The 20,560-nt window shown below is 36.4% G+C and overlaps 1 protein-coding gene across 5 annotated transcripts in view; it reads left to right on the forward strand.

Moving 5' to 3' along the window:
• SLC39A12 (solute carrier family 39 member 12) overlaps nucleotides 1–20,560 on the forward strand; it is a 34,798-nt gene that overhangs the window by 1,521 nt on the left and 12,717 nt on the right. Inside the window, exons 3-10 of one of the 5 annotated variants that reach the window (XM_068212417.1) lie at nucleotides 379–731; nucleotides 4,106–4,387; nucleotides 6,866–7,073; nucleotides 8,881–9,083; nucleotides 13,493–13,664; nucleotides 16,870–17,042; nucleotides 18,802–18,954; nucleotides 20,155–20,265. In XM_068212417.1, coding sequence (XP_068068518.1) covers nucleotides 462–731; nucleotides 4,106–4,387; nucleotides 6,866–7,073; nucleotides 8,881–9,083; nucleotides 13,493–13,664; nucleotides 16,870–17,042; nucleotides 18,802–18,954; nucleotides 20,155–20,265 — 1,572 coding nt within the window. In that variant the 5' untranslated portion in view covers nucleotides 379–461. Of the gene's footprint in view, nucleotides 1–378; nucleotides 775–4,105; nucleotides 4,388–6,865; nucleotides 7,074–8,880; nucleotides 9,084–13,492; nucleotides 13,665–16,869; nucleotides 17,043–18,801; nucleotides 18,955–20,154; nucleotides 20,266–20,560 lie in introns of those variants that run through there. The other 4 variants (XM_068212420.1, XM_068212450.1, XM_068212441.1 and 1 more) reach the window with 4 other exon arrangements.

Genomic DNA, 20,560 nt, shown 5'->3' on the forward strand with positions numbered 1-20,560 from the left:
TATTTACAGCTATTTTGGTTACTAAAAACCTGTTTTCATGGTGAAATGAAAGTGAAAGCCATGGTATTTTCCTGTTCTTACTGAAAAGAATTTGTAGTGAATGCAATAACATAACACTGAAATGAAAGCCATAGACTGTTTTTAAGAAGAGGGAAGGACACTTTGAGACAACCTCTTACTGGTAATTCTAAAGAAGTTTTGAGGCCATGGTTGTCTTAGTTTCCTGCTGTTCTGTGCTGTAAAGCCCTTACAGGCTCCCTGTTGTTCAAAAAGAGCTTGTCACTGCAAATCAGCTTAGCCGACCAATTAATAAATCCTTTTGAACATATTGCATTCGCACTAATTAAAGGGTTGGGTTTTTTCCCCTTTACCATTCAGATTCTTCAGGTTTCCAGTTTAAGCTGTGCAGCGCAAACAACAATCCAACATTCAGTGCAGATCACGCACTGCAGGAAGAGGAGATGTGTTTTCTGACCAAGCATCAGGCTCTTGGGGTGGTATGTTCTGCTTTCATATTCAGCGTGCTCATTGCTGAAGGACAGCCTGGGGAAGAGCATGGGCAGGATGGCAGCAATCCTCCCAGCAGAGGCTCTCTGGTGGAAGTTTTACGCATTCTCTCAGCTGAAAACACTGAGCTCCACATGAACCACTCACGAGAACTGGTCAAAATGTTACTGGAGAGAGCTGAGTGCCCACAGCGGATTTATGGCATGCAAGAGGATTGTAATCTGGTTAGTGCTTCAATTAATGAGGGATATCTTTACAGGATCATCAGTGAGTTCTAACATTTGTTTGAGTGATACTGTCCTGAATATGATACCTAAACATGTAAAAAACTTCTTGTTGCAGCAAAAAAATTTGTCCCTGCTTTGCTTCATTTTGAATTATTATTATTTATTGTTTGAGCTCATGAAGAGATATTCAAAACATGACAGACATTCCTTTTAAAGTTCCCAAGTGTTTGTTTTCCAGCAAAAATTTTTCTACTAAAACCTGGTCTAAGAACAAAAGCATGAGCTTGAATTTGGGGCACAGGATTTCCACTGTGGAAAGACATAGGTAAACAATGGGGACCAGTTCTGCCACTTTTTTTGTTGTCATTCTGAATTTTACTTCATAAAAATAAAACCCAGACAGGATTGTCTCAGATTTATGTGCCACTTCACTGAAATATTCAAGATTAAGGGGAGGGTTTTGTAAGCAGTTCAGGTCAAGGAAAATGAAAGGCAGAACAATGAATCTACAAATCCAAATTGAAGCTGGAAGTAGTCCAGGGTACAGTTGCACAGAGGGGTTGGTTGTCTACTTGAGAATATTTTCAGAACTCAGTCCTGATTCAATGAAGAAAGGACAGGGACAGTGTTACTGAGCAACCTAGCTGAAAGGGACGACAAAGGGTTTGGTCAGCCTTGGCTTTCATTACTCTGGCTCTGGCACTGTTCAGTGACCTACATACAGCAGTGTCACTTTATACCACACTTACAAAGATGGTCTGAAAGGTGAATGTTTTTGCAAGGTGCTGTTTTCAGCAATCTGCCACGCCAATGAAGTGGGAATGTTTTTATCCTGTGCAGTAGACAGCTGCTCACTTTATTGACCCTTTCTAAAAATGCTCCCATTTTTCATATGAACCCAAATGTGAAATTTCATACAAAAATATTGTAGATGCGTGTCATTACCAAACTGGATAATTTTTTATGAAGGAAGTTATTCACACATGGGTAATGAATATGCATCAGATACAGGCCCAGATTGAAAATTAACAACATATTAAACATGGCTATATAGGCCTCCTAAACTTCACGAAACAGGGGACTAAGTTTTTGTTTACCCTTTTTGTTTTTCTTCTCTAGCGGCATGGTTTTTTCTTGTATTTGTGATGTATTTCTGGAGAGCTTGCTGGTGTCCTTGGATGAACAAAATCTAAGAGAAACTTAGCTGGGGCTTACTTTGGTCAGTACGGTTGCTCTGCTCAAGCTTCATCTTGGAAATTTTCTATAGTAAGACTTTGAGAACTTTCACCATTTTCAGCACTCCTCAGTGTGATCTGAGTCAGAAACACTGCATACCTCCTGCACTGCCAGTGTTTCTGTGCCAGCACCACAGGCCTGTGGTTTTCTGTAGGAAATCCTTGAGAGAGACATGGCATTTTCAGTCACATGGTGCCCACGTGGTACTGTGCTGAAGATTTGGTAAACCAAGATATCAAAAACTCTGTAAGAAGTACTATCCTTCAAGTAGATCAAAATTTGGAACAGAATGCCCCACCTTATATTGGCATTTTCTTCCTCATACTTTTTGGGAATCACAAATTGATTTCAGATTCAATTTCCCTTCTAAATCCAGGATTCTGTTTATACCAAATGACTTTGTTTTCAAACTTTTTATTTTTTTTAATGATATCGCTAATGGGCATTTGAAAGCAGTGAAGCTTAACACTTTCTTTAGACCCTCTTCTGGTTTGTTGTTATGTAGTAGCCCTAAGACTCTTTGGGTAGGAGCTGGCAGCTGTTGAATGGCATCTGACATTTCTTTATCTCCTAAGCAAACAGATGTCATATACTTCTTGCATTGGTAAGAAATTTTTTTTTAACTTCTGGCCATTAAAGAAAAGAAGCTCAGACTTCAGTGCCAAAGTTCTGGGCTTCTTTTTTGTTTAGAATTTCTAAATCAAGGACAGATGGTTATTCCTGTAAAAATATTAGTAGCAGCAAAAAAACCAAACCAAACCAAACAAAAAAAAAAAATCAAACCAAACCAAACCAAAAACCCCAAAAAAACCCAAAAAAACCCAACCTAATGACAAACCACTTTATATTCTCTTAATATCTCTTCAAGGGTCACTCACCACGGGCTACCCATATACTATGGAGTATTGCATCTTTTACAATGCATCTGCTTCCTTCTGGTCAGCAATTTTCTTTTCAGTCATCTTCCTTGCAAGAGCAAACAACGCACTCACTGATTGCAATATATCTTCAGTGGATTTTAAAATCTTACAGAAATCTTTGAAAATCTTCCACTTCATGCCATATGTTTATTGTATTACTACTGACTGTTCATAAAGGCTGGTTGACTGACTTGAGGTCTTTGGGACAGAAAAGAGAATAGACTCCTCCTAGTCAAAACAGTAATTCTCAGAGACTGCATTAGGAAAAGTAGAAGACCTTGATAAGTAATGAAGGCAGGACAGGACACAGTGAATCATATGTAATCTAGCTTATTTATGTATATAAATCATTAATTTGGCTATTAATATCTACAATTTTACACATACTAAAAAATCTGTGCTCAGATGTAAAGCCTGCACAAGGTGAATATGTCATTTCAGTCCCTCTTGAAATGTATTTGAAGGACTAAATGGGGTTAAGACCTTGTGCTGGCTCTCTGCACTGGATCTCATTGTTGCAGCTAACAGAATTAATTGAGAAACATAAAAATAGCTGTGTGATTACAGACTCAATTATGTCTCTCAGCAGTGCATTGAATATGGTATAACTTCTGTTTATATAGCCTCAATTAGCTACAGTTCAGCAACTGCTTTTATCTTATAAAGTACACATATATAGAATGCACAGATGAAAATATGAATAGGCCTAGCCCTTATCTAATATATTTGTAACCAGAAATATAATCTGCTGAAGCCAGTGGAAGGTTTTCGCTGTCTACAATGATTGATCAGAATTATTCTTAATTGTAGGGAGTCTCAAACCACTAAATCATAGAATTACAGAACAGAATCATAGAATGGTTTGAGTTTGAAGGGACCTTAAAAATGATGCTGTTCCATTCCCCCTACCATGAGCAGGGACACCTCCAAATAGACCAGGTTGCTCAAAGTGCCATCTCTAGGACACTTGACTTTCCTTAAAAATAAAAGGGGCTCTGGAAAAAAACCATATGGTGTAATCTTGCAGCCATAGAACTCTGAAGAATTACCTGCACCCTCCTCCTGCCATTCCATCAGCCTGCATCTGTGTAGTTTTGGGTTTGATCCCTTAAGTATAGAACTTGTATTCTCCTGTTGTCCTTCCTATCTGTATTTACAAATGCCTGGCAGGGTGTCACTTGAGTTGAATTTCCATTTATTTTTGTTTCTTCACAGTGCCTTGAACCAGATGCTTTGTTACTGATAGCTGGAGGAGATTTAGAAGACAATCTCAGTGAAGAAGTATTTGAGAGAATTTCTCTTATTCTTCTCTACTACATTCTTCATCATAGAGATATGTGTTCTTCAGAATTCAGCTTGATTGATAAGGATTATAAATTTTACCTACAAAGTATGCTTAGTTTAAGACATGATGAAGATTGTTACTATTTTTCACGGAATGAAACTGAAGATATTTTAGCTGCAGTAAGGCAACATTTTAAAACTTCTGAAAACCAGGTAAAGAAAACGTGTGTGTGTGTGTGTATGTGTGTGTGTGTGCGTGTGTGTGTAAAAATAACTTCATCTTTATTACAGGTATAATGCCTTTATGCTAGTACAGAGACTATGCCAGTACTACAGTCCTCCAGAAGACTGGTAGGTGAAAGTGTCCAAGCACAGGCTGAACACTGGGACTGTGTTGTATGTGCTGTTTAATGCTTTTCTTTTAGTTGTTTCTGGCATGTACCACTTCCACAGGGTCTGCTGATGCAAGATCTTGCACTTGGCTCCAAGGGCAGAAAAGACTTTCTCATCTCTGATATTTGCTAGCGTAGATACACTACCAGTGATCTATGAGATCTATTTGAGATAAATCTATCTATAAGGATCTATTTGAGATCCTTCTTTCAAATAGGATATATAAAATAATAGAATAATATTATAGAGTGCAAAGTTGAAGTATTTTAATGGTATAAAGCAGAATAGATCCATTACTAGCTGGTATAGGAGAAATAATGAATTCTTTTGCTGTGATGAGATCCTTGCCAGGATCTACAATTCCATGTCTATCCAAAGCTGGATGGAATGAGGAATCTGTCCAAAGATATGATGGTTTCATTCAGAAGGAACACATAAATTTGTGACTAATTATCTACCATGGATATGCCTTGTAGAAAGATTGTTAAAGATAAGCTTAAATATAAAGTTGAAAAAAAAAATGCCAATTGAGTATTTTCAGCTAAGATCATAATTTCTAAGTCAGGAAACATGCTGTGTGTTTTCTCACTGCTGTTTAGAATTCCTTATTTCAAATAGGATCTATAAAAGAATAGAATAATATTCTGGAGTTGAAAGTCAAAGAAAAACTTTTCCTTGTAATGGGCAATAAAACAGGTTTTTGCCAGATGAGATAACTACTGAAGTACAGGTTGACCTCCTGTTTGTAGCTGCTTATATCTGTTCCATGTATTGAGGTAAAATTGGTTTATACAAAGCTCAAATTTGTCCTTTTCATTCATTAGATTTTAATTTACACATACTGTAGTAGGGTTTTCTGCACAAACAGAAGATGGGTAAGAGACCTGGCTGTGTCCAGAATGTTGAGGGCCTCCAGTTCCTCTCTCTGTCTTTGTGTGGTCATTTTCCACCATAAATTATTCATTGATCAGTACTTTTGGTTCTGATTCTTGGTGAACGTGCCGATTTCCAAGGACTCCAATGGTATCTGAGCAACTGTAAAGAGGCATTGGAAGGTATTTGGAATGTCAAGATAGAATAACAACCCATAAAATGATTTACTGAGGGTTCTGTTTGTTTATGCTGGCAGTAGAATCAGTTGTCAAGCCTGTCTAGTGACTGAGACTTCACCATTCACTGACTTGAGTGAAAAGAGGTTTCTTTCATGAAAGGTACACAAAACATAATAGCGTAATACTTGGAATCACAGCACTTGAGTTGTGGAAAAGGGCCAGTGCTGCAGGGTAGTCATAGAAGAAAAGCATTTTTATTGGCTCTTGTGTGTTTTGGTTTCACAGAAAATATCCTCTTCTTTAGTCATAGCATATAGTATCTTGATTGAAATGAGAGATTAAGTTTTGGGTTGTGAAAATTTTAATGTATAGTGAATGAGAAGGAAAAGAAATGGCAGCCTCCTCTCTGAAGTGTTTATGGCCTACATAAGGGGAGATGAGTATGTATGAAATAAATGACTTCTGTTATGGCTCATCTAGCTGACCTTTTAATTTTGTTAATACGAGTTAGAAAAAAAATTAATAATTTTTTACCTTTGTTGTTGTTGTTTCATTCAAACCCAACTATTCGCAGTGAAAATAAACAAGAAAGGAAAAAAGGGAAGAAAATGTGAAAAGGGGGGTAAATTTCCAGGCAACTGAGTGAGTTTGCAGACCTCCACATACATGGTTGTATACCACTGGCTACTGTTTTTATTTGGTCACCCAGCAGGAAAGTCACCCTTTATCAGAAAAATTATATCTTTCCATATTGTCCCCAGATGACTAACCCATAAAAAACTATTGATTCCATTGAATAGATAAGCAACTAAAAACATTTAAGAAATTCTTTCTGAAGTTTGAGATGAAGAGTTAGAGTCTGTATTATTTGAGCCAATTTCTTGTGCCTTAACAAAAATTCCTCCCCTTTCTTCCACTTTCTGGAAGTAGATGTAGATGTAATTGAGGAGGACACTTGGAACAATAGAAACAGCAGGAAAATAACACTAATCAAAAATAACCTGAAGGACTGTACTTTTTCCCCATTAGACACTGAGTAAATTTTTCAAGATTTTTAATTCTATGCCTGTTCTCCTGAAAATGTCCTTTGATTAGCTGTCCTGCTGGCAATTACAGCTTACATCTTAGCATTTCTTCTACTCTGGCTCTCTGTGAAATTGTTCTCCCCAGTTTCTCCTCCTGTCACTTTGATTATTTAAATGGAGGTGAGCAGGACTGTCTTCATGCTGTTTTCTCCTGATTTCAGTGTGTTGATGTGAGCACTCTGGAGAAAAATGCTGATATAATGGAGAGAGATGGTGCTGATGAAAACACTCTTCCACGCCTGGCTGCTTTAATCCTTACCCTGGCTCTCCAAGGAGTCTGTATGGGGAAAGCAAGTTTGCCCTCCCCAGAATTCTTTATAAAATATATTTTCTTTTCTCTAAATAGTACCACTGAGCTTCAAGTGACAGGTAAGCTGGAGTATGCAAAAAAGTTAAAAAGTTAATTTTCTTCAGGAAAATTTATTGTTGGACTTATCAGAAATGCTACTTAACCATAAATAAATCCAAGTATAGGAGAGCTCTAAGTGGTCCAAAAATAATGAAACAACAAATCTGAAACAAAACAAAACAAATGCTGAGCTCTCAGCAGCAGCAGCTATTAATTTCTGTTAAAGGTTGTGCCTGCTTAGCAGTTTGAGAAGCTACACCATCAATTCAGAGGCCTGGCATGGATTAGATGTAGAAGTTGTTATAAGATCAGCTTTTCCTTTTTTGTGGCAGCTGCTAACAGCAACAGTTTACAAGCTTTTCAAAGCACTTTTTAAAAGTTACATTAACTATGGGTTCAAAAGGATGAAAAGTTGAATTGAGCATAGGTAAAAACATTTTTAACATTCATAGGTTACACAGAGGTACATTGAATCACAGAAATAAATACTAAAAATATAATAATCCATAGCCCTAAACTGGGGCTTATAGACTGTACTTACATAAACTGATTTGGTAGCAAAGCCCTGCCTTTAAAATTGCCCAGCCAGATCTTGTAAAATAATTCTCAAAAGAATGAATGGAGATATCTCAGCACAGTGCTACTAAATAGCTTTATGTGGTGAAAGCTGGGCCCCAGTGAAGGTAATAGAAGGACTCTATGGTTGGTGGAGTTAGGATATCATTCAGAACAATAAAAAAAAATTATTCTTAACCTGTTTGTGGCAGAGTAAGTCTATTTTCAATGTAAGCTCATTACACTGTCCCTTTAAATTTATTTAAATTCTTAATAGGAGCTTCAGGAAAGAGTAAGAATCTGGAAGCATAGAAAAAGAAAATTAGATTTTACTACGTTTAGAAAACATATATACCTGCAAATATAGCTCCATTCAGATCTGTTTGTTTAAGTTGCCAAAAAAAAGTAGTGAAACATCAGAAACCTTTCTGTGAGATTTACCATTAAGATTACACCATTTGCATTTTCTGAGTAATAAGATTAAAAAACATAAAGGATTATCACATGGAAACATTCCCATTAATGGAAATTCCCTTAAAATTAATTGGTGGACCACTTTTTAATGGACAAGTTAAGGTTTACAGGAATTATCGCTATGGCTTCATTTGAAAGTGCAGGGGTGAAGGAAGGTGATAAGGAAGATAGGATAGGGCCTGCCAGTCAAATAACCAGGCATCCCATCAGCAGAAGCACCCATTACACCCCAGCTATGACATGAGGTACATCTGTGCATGATGTCAGATTTGGATTAGGGATCCCGACTCTCTCCTTCCTGTTTCAGTACTGTGAGCAGGCATGCTTCCCAGTTAACCAAAGGAGAGAAAAAATTCACTGTCCTGTGCTGCACTTCTGAAGTGCAAGGACAGCACAGCATCCTGAAGATTGATTTCAGGACACCCTATGGAGGATCTGTTTCCTCATCCAAATACCTGGCTGTGGCAGCTTAGTGTGGAGTTCCATTTGAACAGGAAAATTTTAAGAACAGTGAAGTTATTTAGCAATTGCTAGATAACTTTGTCAGAGATACTGATTAAATGAAAGATGAATTGCCTTCCAGTCACATATGAGTGCGATATGTAAAGAAGGAAAGGCTGAGGATCTGGGTGTCTGGCAGTTCCAGAAATTGCCTCCAGTACCAAGCTGAGAAAAAAGTATTAAAGTGAGGAATTGAAATAATGCTGTAACAAACAAAAAGAAAAAAATACTGTCTTTTGAATGTTTAAAGTGTTCATTTTCCTATGGTAACATATCTGTTCTCTAATTAATTACCAGAACTAGAACAACTACTCAATGTGCTTAGAGCCAAAAAGACCTGCACTGTAAATGGACAATTTCACAGTCACAAAAGAAGACGTTACAGTATGGCAATCAGAGATATTGGAAGAAGAAATACCCCAGTCAAAGGAAACCATACAAAAGGAGATTATCTGACAGGCTATTTTGAAGATCGTGGAAGGAACACAGACTGGGACCAGGTTAATTTATTTTTATGTTATTATAGTGTTGGTGACAGAATTTCACTGACAGAAGTTTAAATTGATTTGTAAACCATGCAATATGTCTGAGGTAAAATGTACTCATTTCAAAAAGGCATGTAGATACAGATGAAAATATATATTTGTATAGCTATATTTGTTTAAATTTTAATCAGGGAAAGAACTTTGTGGATGTTGAATGTGTAATTAAAGTCACTGGGAGGGGCTAACAATGGTTAGTGTTACATGGAATCAGGTGCTTCTTCAAGACACAGAGGACTGGATTAACATTGATGTTAATTTGATGGTTTTGCTGTTTTCTTACAGTTATTAGAGATTTCTTGTGGTTTTATTTCACAGAGTTTCTAGGATGCCCTAAGTATCTAAGACCTGGTAGAAAGAGGTCTTTCCTGTTTTGCACTAAGGAAAACAAAGTAAATTAAAGTTTCTATGTAAGTTGCTTTTTAAAGGCTTCTGTAAATTGAGGATTGGACATTTTCAAACTCTTTTCATAGCCATCTATGGAATCCAGAAGCCTTCTTTAGAAAGTATAAAGGCTGTAAAACAGAGCTGTAGATACTCCAAAGTATTCTCTCTGAGAATTTTGAAGGACACTGGCTTATTGCAGGTGATTTTATCCTTTTCCTAAGAATTTAAAATAAGTAAATTTTGTTTATGGCAATAATCAAGATGGTAACTGACTTCCATCCTTTAGACAGGGTGTCATTCCTTAGACAAAAAAGAAGACTTCAAAGTATATAATTGGTATATATTTTGATGTATGCATTTGAAATATATTCTTCAAAAATCACTTTTCTGTTGTTTTCAACCCTTTACTATTTGTATTAACTCAGTGGCAACGTTTCTTCTCAGTTTAGGAGAACTGAGTGATGAGCAATTGACTTTTTCTGTGTGGTCATTTTATGATGGGCAGCTGAGACAAATTTCATCTGGTTAAATGCCATTCTGATAGATCTTTATGTGTGTAATTGTATTGCATTTGAAATGCATACTCTATCAATACATTTCTTTCTTTGTGTCTGACCACAAAAAAGGATCATGCTGATCAGCATGATAAGGCTTTTAATGAAGTCTCAAGATAATCTTAAATTAAGGTCATTTTAAATGTGTTTCATATGAATTTTAAATTACAAAGGACAGAAGTCAGTAGTGATTCTATCTGTAAAAGAAGCAAAATTCTCCAGCAATTGAAGCATTTTTAAAGCTCAGTTTTTTGATTTCTTGAACTTCTAAGACTGACTGTAACTCAAAGGATAAGTGTGCAAGGACATTATCTGAGTCTTAGGAGTTAACTGAGAGCCAAATATTCTGTATACATAAAAAAAAATCACAAAGAAACATCTGGGCAGAAGATACTTTCTCTTCTGTATTAATTCCTAATTTCTAAGGTTTTTTTTTTAATTTCTGTTATTTTTAGCTATGCTTATTTTCCTTTACATATTTTCATTAGAACACTTCATGTTTCACTGCAGTGTTGCTAATTTTGTCTCCTGTTTTCTGCACCTATGATAGCCATTGTGATTCATTAGTAGGAGATTCCTCTACATACAGGACATTGACTTGTCTATAGCTTGCGTTTGCTAACCGCTTTAAGATCTGTAATTTAATTTTTATATAGGAATAATTATTTTAAACATTACCACAACAAAGGGTCACTGCTTTCTTATAAAGTCATCATTGTCTCTACAATTAAAAATATGAATAAAAAAATTAGTGGCAAATGATCTAATAAGATAAATAATCTCAAATTCCATTAAACTATGTCACAACGTCTATGTATTCATTTATTCTTCCTCATTAAACAAACATGGATTTTGGAAACTTAAATCATCCATCCATCCATCCTGTTTTTCACATGAAAATATGCAAAAGCAATGTGTTTATTTCTTTATCATCATCCAGCAACATAGTTGCTTTTCTAATGGAGACATTTCTCTGCCTCCTTATGTTAAAAAGCTTCAAAGGCTGGGGCTTGTAACTAGAAAAGATGCAGGTCCTCATGCTCCACATCTTACAAGAACATTTTACTAAGCAGACCTTAATGCTATTTTTATGTAAGAGTAGACAGTTTCCTTTTACAGATAATATTTTACTTTTCATTGAAAATTCATGGTAATAAATTCACATTAAATTTAGGCTCACAGTAATCCGGCATCTCATCTTGTCTATTGTACTTTTCAAAAAAGAGCCAACTTCAAAGTCAGATCAGGTTTCACAGAGCCATGTTGAATTCTGAATGTCTCCAAAAACAGAGCTTATACAGTCTTTGGGAAACCTGCACCAGTGCTTTATTGCCTTCATCTTGATGACCTTCTTTATTATAGCAAATTGGAGTTTTTTGCTGCTGTAACTAATACCTTTTGCCTCTCATTCTTTTGCTGTGTGCCTCTGAAAGGATTCTGGTTATAACTTCCCTCTAAACCACCTTAGAGAGTTGAAGACTTAAGATACCCACCAACCCTTCTGTTCCCAAGCTGAACAAACCCATGTCCCTCAGCCTCTCCTGGTGCATCATGTGCTGCAGTTCCCTGGCCATCTTGATGGCCCTCCACTGGACTTCCCTCAATTTGGCAGCGTCTTGCACTGCTGGTTATTAAGCTGGACTTAGTCCAGATGTGGACTCCCATGTCCTGAGTGGTGGGCAATATTCTTTCTCCAGTACTTGCTGGCTCTGCTCTTCCTAATGCAGCCAGTGTGCAGTTAGTGGCCATTGCCACAAGGGCACACTGGTGGCTCATGTTCAAGTTTCCTGTCAGGACCCACCCCAAGGGCTTTTTCTGGAATCCTGCCTCCCTTCTGGCCAGTTTTCCCTAGCCTCCATTGGTGCATGGAGTTACTCTGTGTGAAGCACAGTAAGTTTATCTTGGCTGATCTTCATGAAGGTCTGGTCAGCCCATTTCAAGGTCTTGTCAAGATCCCTCTGAATAGCAGCCACATCCATCAACATACTGATTAGTGGTCCCAGTTGAATTTCACCTGTGAATGCCACCTGCTGCACTCTTCCATCACTCAAGTTGTTGGTGAAGGTGTTAAATAATATCATCCCTGCTCTGACTGGTCAGCAATGCTGCTCATAACCAGCCAAAATCCTAGTCTTCCAACTTGATACCAGATGTCAGTGGTTCCTAGATCTAAAGTCAATATCACTGCCTAGAACAGGCAAAATTAAGGTCTCTTACAATATGGTAGCTCCTGAATTGTCCTCATGCTCTCCTTTGGCTTGAAGGCAGAACACACTCAGTCCAGGTGACAAGATCACCCATTATCCTGAAGACTTGAATGTGGTTTTCAGAAAAAATATATCAGTGCTCAATTAATTCGGTTTCTTAGTGAACCACAAGGCATATTTTACTTCACTAATGGATGAGCAAATGCAGGAATGTGTTGGGTTTTAACTGGATTATTTAAAAGTAATTTTACTTAACAACTTCAAAAGAAGCTGAGCTTCAATGAGAAAAAGAATATTTCGGAATCCCTTGAGTCTCAGATGCAGACCAATTTAAATTAAAGAAATTTTTTTGGTTTTTAAATATTGAATCACAGCTCATCAGATGAGAGTAAGAAATTAAGATTATTAAGTAAGATAACATATTTGATCTGGAGTTCTGTTTAAAAGTGTTTACAGAAATTTCCTCTAGAATTTTTCTTGTGTAAACTGCTCATGTTTTTACTAGAAGTTTCATACTGGAGAGGAAAACCCAATTCTTCATGAAAATTTTTGAAATATAAATGCTTCTGTGAAAAATTGCTTCTTTCGACAAAGAGATGCTCCAAACAAGAACAAAAAAGTAGTTGGAATTCTGAAGTGCCTCTAATAATGCAATTATTAAGTAATCTTTAGACCAGTTTTAGACTATGTAACATCTAGTTTGCTGCCATGCTCTCATTTAATGAATTAAAAAAGCTAACTTATTTCTATATCTTACCGAAGATCTAGTACAAGAACGAATCTCACTATTGCTTTGATTTAGGCTGTATCTTATATTAATAGCACTATGACTGCAAATAATGTAGTTTCACAAGAATAGCTAAGAATATGGTTTGTATTAGCATCAAAACATTTTTCTTAGCACATATAAGAATAAAATAATGAGAGACCTTATTTTGTGAGATCTTAATGACATTAAGTGGCTTTGATAGAAATTGAACTGGTTTATCCCAAAGATTCTGGTCTTTCTGAAATATATGATAGTATCAAGTTTACACAGAAAAAAAGTGAAGTAATTGAAGTAATTAAACTAATTTAAGCAAGAAAGAGTACAGATATATAGCAGGTTTCTTCTAGGACTGGATTTTCCTGTGTTCTTCTAAGATTCTGTATTTAACCTCAAAACTAAATGCAGAGATAATGCAACATGTTTAGTAACTGAATATACTTTTCTGCAAAGGTTTGTTTCTCTGCCAATGAACTTGTGAAGATATTTTTGAAAAACAGTTCTTCCTCCATTTCTAAGGACCACTTCAAGCAAATCAGTCCAGCTATCATTCAACAACTTTTAAGTTGTTCATGTCAGCTTCCTGACTTCAAACAGACAAAGCTTCCACCAACAACTGTGGAAAGTAAGTTATGTTCTTATTAATAAATTATTATTTAAATTCAGATAAAGAGGTGCAAGGACTTCTGGGGACTTTTCATTCATTAATAACCCAAAACATGGGATTTATGCCATCTGTAATTTAAGCATTCTATCATTTCATAGCATACATGTCAGATAATAGTATTATATTGAGAAGTGAGTATTATATTGAGAAGTGAGGGGATTCAATGGTCTAAATTTTATGGTATTTGGAATTCTATTTCCACATGTTATTTTCTTCATTTGTTAGAGAACTGCTTGATATTGCAAGCAGGTAGGCAATAACAGGTCCTCATCTATGGATTGCTGGGCAGTAAGGGCTTATTTTGTTAAATTTACACCAGGTTTCTATTGTAGTCATTGAATTGCTCTTACATATAGCTTCAAAGTTACATTAGCTAGCATTTTATACCATGATGTGGCAAATGCTTGATAGAAATAAGTTTTGCATGAATACTACTGGTGTTTCAGCTTGTGATATTTTATATCAGAGAGGTTTTGAGGATACTATTGGGGTAAGAAAAACATCCAGAAAAAGAGTAACAAAGCTGCAGGACCTGTGTGATAGAGCTGGAGCAAGAACTGACTGAGGGTATAATTGGGTTGTTTCCACTTGCAGTTGTAGCCCTCACATGCCCCTGCTTCCAGTGTTTTCCGCTCCATCTGTTCCATGGATTCCACTGTAGTCAATCCTTAGTCCACCTTATAAAATAAAAATCTGAATCTGAGCTGACCTAAGGGCTTCCTAATGTTTTTTCTGGGTTTTTTTCCCATACTTTAAGCCAGGGATATCTGGGTTACAAATCAAGGTGTGCTGGTGTAATAACTGAGACATTAATTTTGGTGGGGAATTTCGGAGTTGAGAATGACCAGAAAGGAATAGACATCTAACCATAATTGCCTGCATCTAGAGGAGCACGTTTTAGGCTACAAATCAATGTCTTCAATACTTTATCCTAATATCTACATGGTTAGCTTTGGATGACTAGGTCTTATTGGAGCTAGTAAGTTTTCTCCCATCCTGCTGCCCAATGATCTTTATGGAACAGCACATGAATTAAAAAGCAGGAAAGAACACGTGAATATCCTAGAAGTAAAAGGCATGGGAGAATACTCATGGATATACAAGAATTGTTATAGTAGAAAGAGACATACAGAGTAGGAAGAATCATAATGAGTCTTCAATAGGCAGCAGTCCTTTCTTATCTTATACCTCTGCTCATTACCTGAACATCTTGCAGTCTTTACTGCTTTGATCTTTTCTGTGCTGCATAGATATGACCATTTTTTTAGATCGGGAATCAAGGGACAAAGAAAGAAAAGAAAGGAACTTATCCAGGTCACATGCAAGGTTCATAAAAAATTTGCTGTTAATTGGGATTCTTCAAAGTCTTAAGCCATCAGCCCAATCAATGACATTTTACTGATCTCATAAAGGTGAGAGATGAGAAAAATTGAACTATTCAAGTGCAGAATAGAATTAATAAAAGCCCTTTCTGAAGCCTTTTCCCTGTGCTTTTTGACAAAGGAAGGTTTCCATGACCACAGGGACACTTCTGCTGTCTTGATATAGATAAAGGACTCAATGTTTGACCTATGTGTGACCTAGTGACCTAAGCATAGACTCATTAGTCTTATTCTGAACTCTATTTTACTGGCAGGCTGTGCTGTTTTGGCTAAGTCACCAAGGCTTGAAATTCCATATATTTCCACTATACTCTTGTATATTTGGATGTGCAGTCTGTGAAATTAGCTGTCTGGTTTTATGAGGTGCTAAGTACTTGCAGTGCTATTGAAATTTGAAACGTTAGGTGACAGTTTTAAATATTTTGGCATTAATTCCTTTATGTGTGTTTCTTATCAGTGTTTTACCTCCCATTATAAGATTTCCATCGAAATTAATCAGGATTCATGTTGTGCAAAATGTTGGAAATGTTAGCAGCGTGTAACTCTGAGGAATTATAAGACTAACATTCAAAAACCTCCCAGTAATCTGGAAAATATAGGCTGGTGGTCCTGGTGTATTAACTGAAGGGATGTATTTCCACAGCAGATTTGTAAATATAATTTGGACCAAAATGTTTATGCTTAGAACCTAAATTAGATCGCTACATTTATTTGAGGTTTTAGGCCTTCGTTTGTTTACAGAAAATGATTTGGTTAAAAATGTGGTGTTGACTGTAAAGATACACAGGTGTGGCATATGAGAACATAGAATCTCAAGCATTAGTCTTTCAATAGAGGAAGCAAATACAGAGCAGTATTCACTGTGCTGCTCTGAGTGCCTCTGATTTGCATAGCCACAGTCTGTTTAGCTCTTAAGGTCTGAAATTTGGAAGTACCAGACATGTAAAGCCTGAAAAAATGAATGTTTTCTGGGCTTCTAATTCTGTCATCTGTTCACACATGACTAGAAAAATCAATGTGGTTGTTGTGGCTTAACTCCAGATAGAAGCTAAATATGAAGCAGCCACTTGCCCACCCCCTCACTGCCTCCCTCCACAGGGACTGGGGAGGAGAACAGGACAAAGGTAAAACCCATCAGTTGAGCTATCATCAGTTTAATAATTGAGATAAAGTAAAATATACAATTCATGCTACTCCTCCTGCTACTGCAATTACTAATGGAAAGGAAGTTTACAAAAGAAAAAAAAAAGAGAGGGAAATGAACCCCAAGATAAACAAGTGATGTGCAACACAATTGCTTACCACCTGCTGACTGGAGCAATCAGCCCCTCCTGGCCAATTCCTCGCTGTTTCTACACTGGGCATGATGTTCTCTGGTGTGGAATATCCCTTTGGCCAGTTTGGTCAGCTGTCCCAGAGGTGTTTCTCCCCTCGCTCCCCAGATTCTTGTGCAGCTCCTCACTTTCCGAGCATGAGACACTGGAAAGTCCTTGACTCAGGGTAAGCACAGTTTAGCAACAGCCAAAACATCAGTGTGTTGTCAACATTATTCTCATCCAGCATCCAAAACACTGCCCTGTACCAGATACTAGGAAAATTAACTCAATCCCAGCTGAAATCAGATAGTGTCATAATGAATCACTTCTCCTGCGTGCTTGTATATAGAGGTATGAAAACATACCCTCAACAACAATTACGAATACAAAAACTACTCAAATACAAATAAAAATATTGGATTATTAAAGGTGCCCTTGTTTTGTTTCATTTGTTTTCCCCTACAGAATATGGTTACAGCACTGTTGCTGTTTTACTTATTACTATTGGATCTATGTTTGGTACAACTCTCATTTTATTTAACTCCTGTCAAGAAATCTATACACTCATTTTACAGCTGTTTGTCGGTTTGGCTGTTGGAACCCTTTCTGGAGATGCATTGCTACATCTTATTCCTCAGGTAAGTAGTAATAGACACTTCTGTTCTTTTTAAAATGTTGACACATATGAAGAGAAAGGCTTCATTTAAACCTGGATAATGCTTATCAGGTTATAAATAAAGCTTCCCATGAAATCCCCCCAGCACCCCAATTACATTTGCACTCTGTAGCTCAGAAAGAGATTAAAAATATTAATAAGTAGAAATCCATGATCAATGAATTCAAAGAAAGAAAGGTTCCTATTTTTCGAAAAAAAAATAATTCAGAAACTCCACAAGTCCTGTGCAAGGCACGTTCTAGATGGGTATTAATTTATTTAATGAAGCAGATTCTGTAACACATTTTAACAAAAATTGTTCTAAGGTTGTATGAGCCATCCACAGTCCCCTCTATAGATTTTTCCAGGGAACCAGGCACTATCAGCCTAATTAATCCTGATTCCTAGAACTGTAATAAAATGGGAAGCATGGTCTTTTCCTAAATTCATAATCTAAATTTTAAGAACAGGATAACAAGCAAAACAGAACCAAATTTTCCATTGTGTATTCATTTATTTTTAACAGTCTCCTCGATATGACAGAGATGTTATGAGTAGACTTCTAGTGGTCACAGAAAGAGAGATTTGCAGCTTTACTTCAGATTCTGGTTAAAATTTTCTTTATGCTCAATGCATTATCTCTGGAAGAAAAATTGGGAGAGTGGTTTAAGGAAGGCAATTCTCACTAAATGTGAGACAAATGCATTTCTTTCAGCAACACCTTTTAAGTGTGAAAGTATTCTCCTTCACCAGTTTTAAGTGATGTATCCAGTAGTCCTTAGAGCCCTCACTTTCAGAGCAAAGGAGGGCTGCTGTGCTGTGACACTAGGGAAAAGAAGGAAGCATACCCACCAACAAAAATGCATTTTTGCATCAATTATGCATTAATTAATTTATGCATTATTTTCACAGAATCACAGTTACAGAACTACAGAATAGTTAGAGTTGGAAGGGACATCTGGAGATCATCTAGTCCAACCCACTGTCAAGGCAGGATAACCTAGAGCAGGTTACAAAGGAATGCATCAAGGAGTTTTTGAATGTCTCTAGGGAGGGAGAATCCACAACCGCCCTGTGCAGCCCATGCCAGTGCTCTGCCACTCTCAGTTTAAAGAAGTTCTACTCCATGTTGAGTTGGAACTTTTTGTGTTCTAGTTTATGGCCATTGCTTCTCATCCTGTTGCTGGGAATCACTGAAAAGAGTCTGGCACCACCCTCTTGGCATCCACCTTTGAGATATTTGTATGCATTGATGACCTCCCCTCGCAGACTTCTCTTCGCTAGACTGAAGAGGCCCAGTTCCAGCAGACTCTTCTCATAACGGAGATGCTCTAGTCCCCTAAACATCTTTGTGGCCTCTGCTGGACCCTCTCCAGTAGCTCCTTATCTACTTCTGATATGAAGTTTGCATATTAAGATAATGCAAGTAATTTTTCTAAATGTTAGCATCAATATATTGGAAACAAAAGATATCTCATATATATAAATAGTGATTTCATAAAATTGTGCCTAAAAATAATGTTATTTTCACCACTGAGAGATGAAGAAGTGTAGCTGTGCTCCTCATGATTAATTTCATTCTCTATTATTCAGCTGATTATTTCAAAACACAATTAAACTATGACAGAACTGGGAAAATAAAATTCTGGGAATAAAATGAATTAATGCATTATGGCTTGCTGTAGCAAAAATTAAAACATTGCCATTTTAATTTTTTTTTTACTTTATCTCTTTTATTGTAGACTCTTGGTTTGCATAAACATGAAGCACAAGATGTAGAACATTTCTATGAGGGAAAAGAATATATTTGGAAACTTTTGGGAATAATTGGAGGAATTCATGGATTTTTTCTAATAGAAAAGTGTTTCTTTCTTTTGGTAACACCTCGTGACCAGGTAAAGCTTTGTACAATTCACCCTTTAAAAAAAAAAACTCTTGTATTTTGAGATTTTGCAGTGCAAAGAATGTTCAAATGATTGTGGAAATTAATTATCATTTCTGTGGGTTAAAAGAAGCATTGATAATTGCTTCCAAAGTGGTCCTACCAGATTAACCTTCAGTTTCTATTTTGCTTTGCTCTGTGGATTGTGCTTGCTTCATGAGTGTGTTCCATATATTTATAATTCCAGAAAGGGAGCAGTTAATCAAACATGTTCCATAAGCCTGCATTCATGAGTCACACTGGAGCAGGTGAAAAGTGTGTATCCATATGAAATAGCAGTGACTGTTGTTTGCTCTAGGCTCTGTTTGAAGAGGAGAAAGATGCAATGGAAAGATAGATGCGAGCATAAGATATTTTCAAGAATGGTAAAATTTCGAAATTATTTTGATCCCTATCCCAGGGATCTAATATGTGTGTTGCAATCAGTAGGATCCAATTTTTATTAATAAGATCTCCTTGCTCACTGCCATGCTTACAGTAATTCTATTACTTTATTTCAGTATGGCTGGAGCCTGAAAATATGATTATGCACAAGGATAGAGTGTAGCACAAAATGTGATGGCTCATTAAGTTTCTCAGCATGAGACAAGCCTAATGTCACTTAAGAAGGCTAAACCTTTGTTTGTTCTGTTTACAGAGTGTGTGAAGACTGGTCTGATTTAGGCTTCAATGACTCCCTATTCCCACTACCTTTGAGTCACCCATAAGAATATAATGTGAGATTAATAGAATGAGAGTATTTTAATGATGGTGATATTTTATTTACTTGGTAAAAAGGAGTCCTTTTTGTTCCTTGTTTGAGAGAAAGGTTTTATCATCATCCCACCAATTTTTAAACTTTTTCTACTGAGAACTAGATGAATCCTCAGACTTAATGTTTATATCTATCTCAGCTTCAAATTTGAATTCGATTTTTGAAATAAATTAAGTTTTATCAAACCTTTGTGGCTGTCACTGATATATCTGATTCACTTTTCAGGGTTTTTAACAAAATAAGCATAAGGAAATGTTGATGCCAGCCAGTGATCTTTTTCAGTAGATTTGTTTTGGATAAAAAAAATTATAAAAAATGCTAAATTTTCACAAAAGACTGAGAAATGCTGCACCTGTGTTCACTGGGTTTCAGAACTAATTGCAAAGCATCTTCATTCAGCAGGGCCTTTCTTTAGTTAATGGGCACTGGGGACATTCCCATGATCTTCCAGTGGAGTCTGAATTAAATGAACATTCAGGCAGAGGCAAATCTACTTCAACTATACAGTTGGTAGGTTACCAATATGACATAATTCCCTAAATTTAAATTCTTCTTTCTCTGTTCCTCTGAAGAAATGAGCAAAATTAATGTAATAAATCAGTATTATTTTTCACTCTTTATTGATTTTTTATTACTTGACATGATTGTCAAAAATCTCTAGATTTTGAAGTTTATAATGAGCTTTCACAGATATATCAAGAACAGATATTTTACAATAACTTTTCTTAAGTGTGTATCAGATTGATATAACAATATGCTTTCTGTATTGTTATACATTTTGTTGATAAAATTCTTGAAGATTTTC

This window comes from Anomalospiza imberbis, chromosome 1 (assembly GCF_031753505.1).
Source record: "Anomalospiza imberbis isolate Cuckoo-Finch-1a 21T00152 chromosome 1, ASM3175350v1, whole genome shotgun sequence".
NCBI lineage: Eukaryota > Metazoa > Chordata > Aves > Passeriformes > Viduidae > Anomalospiza > Anomalospiza imberbis.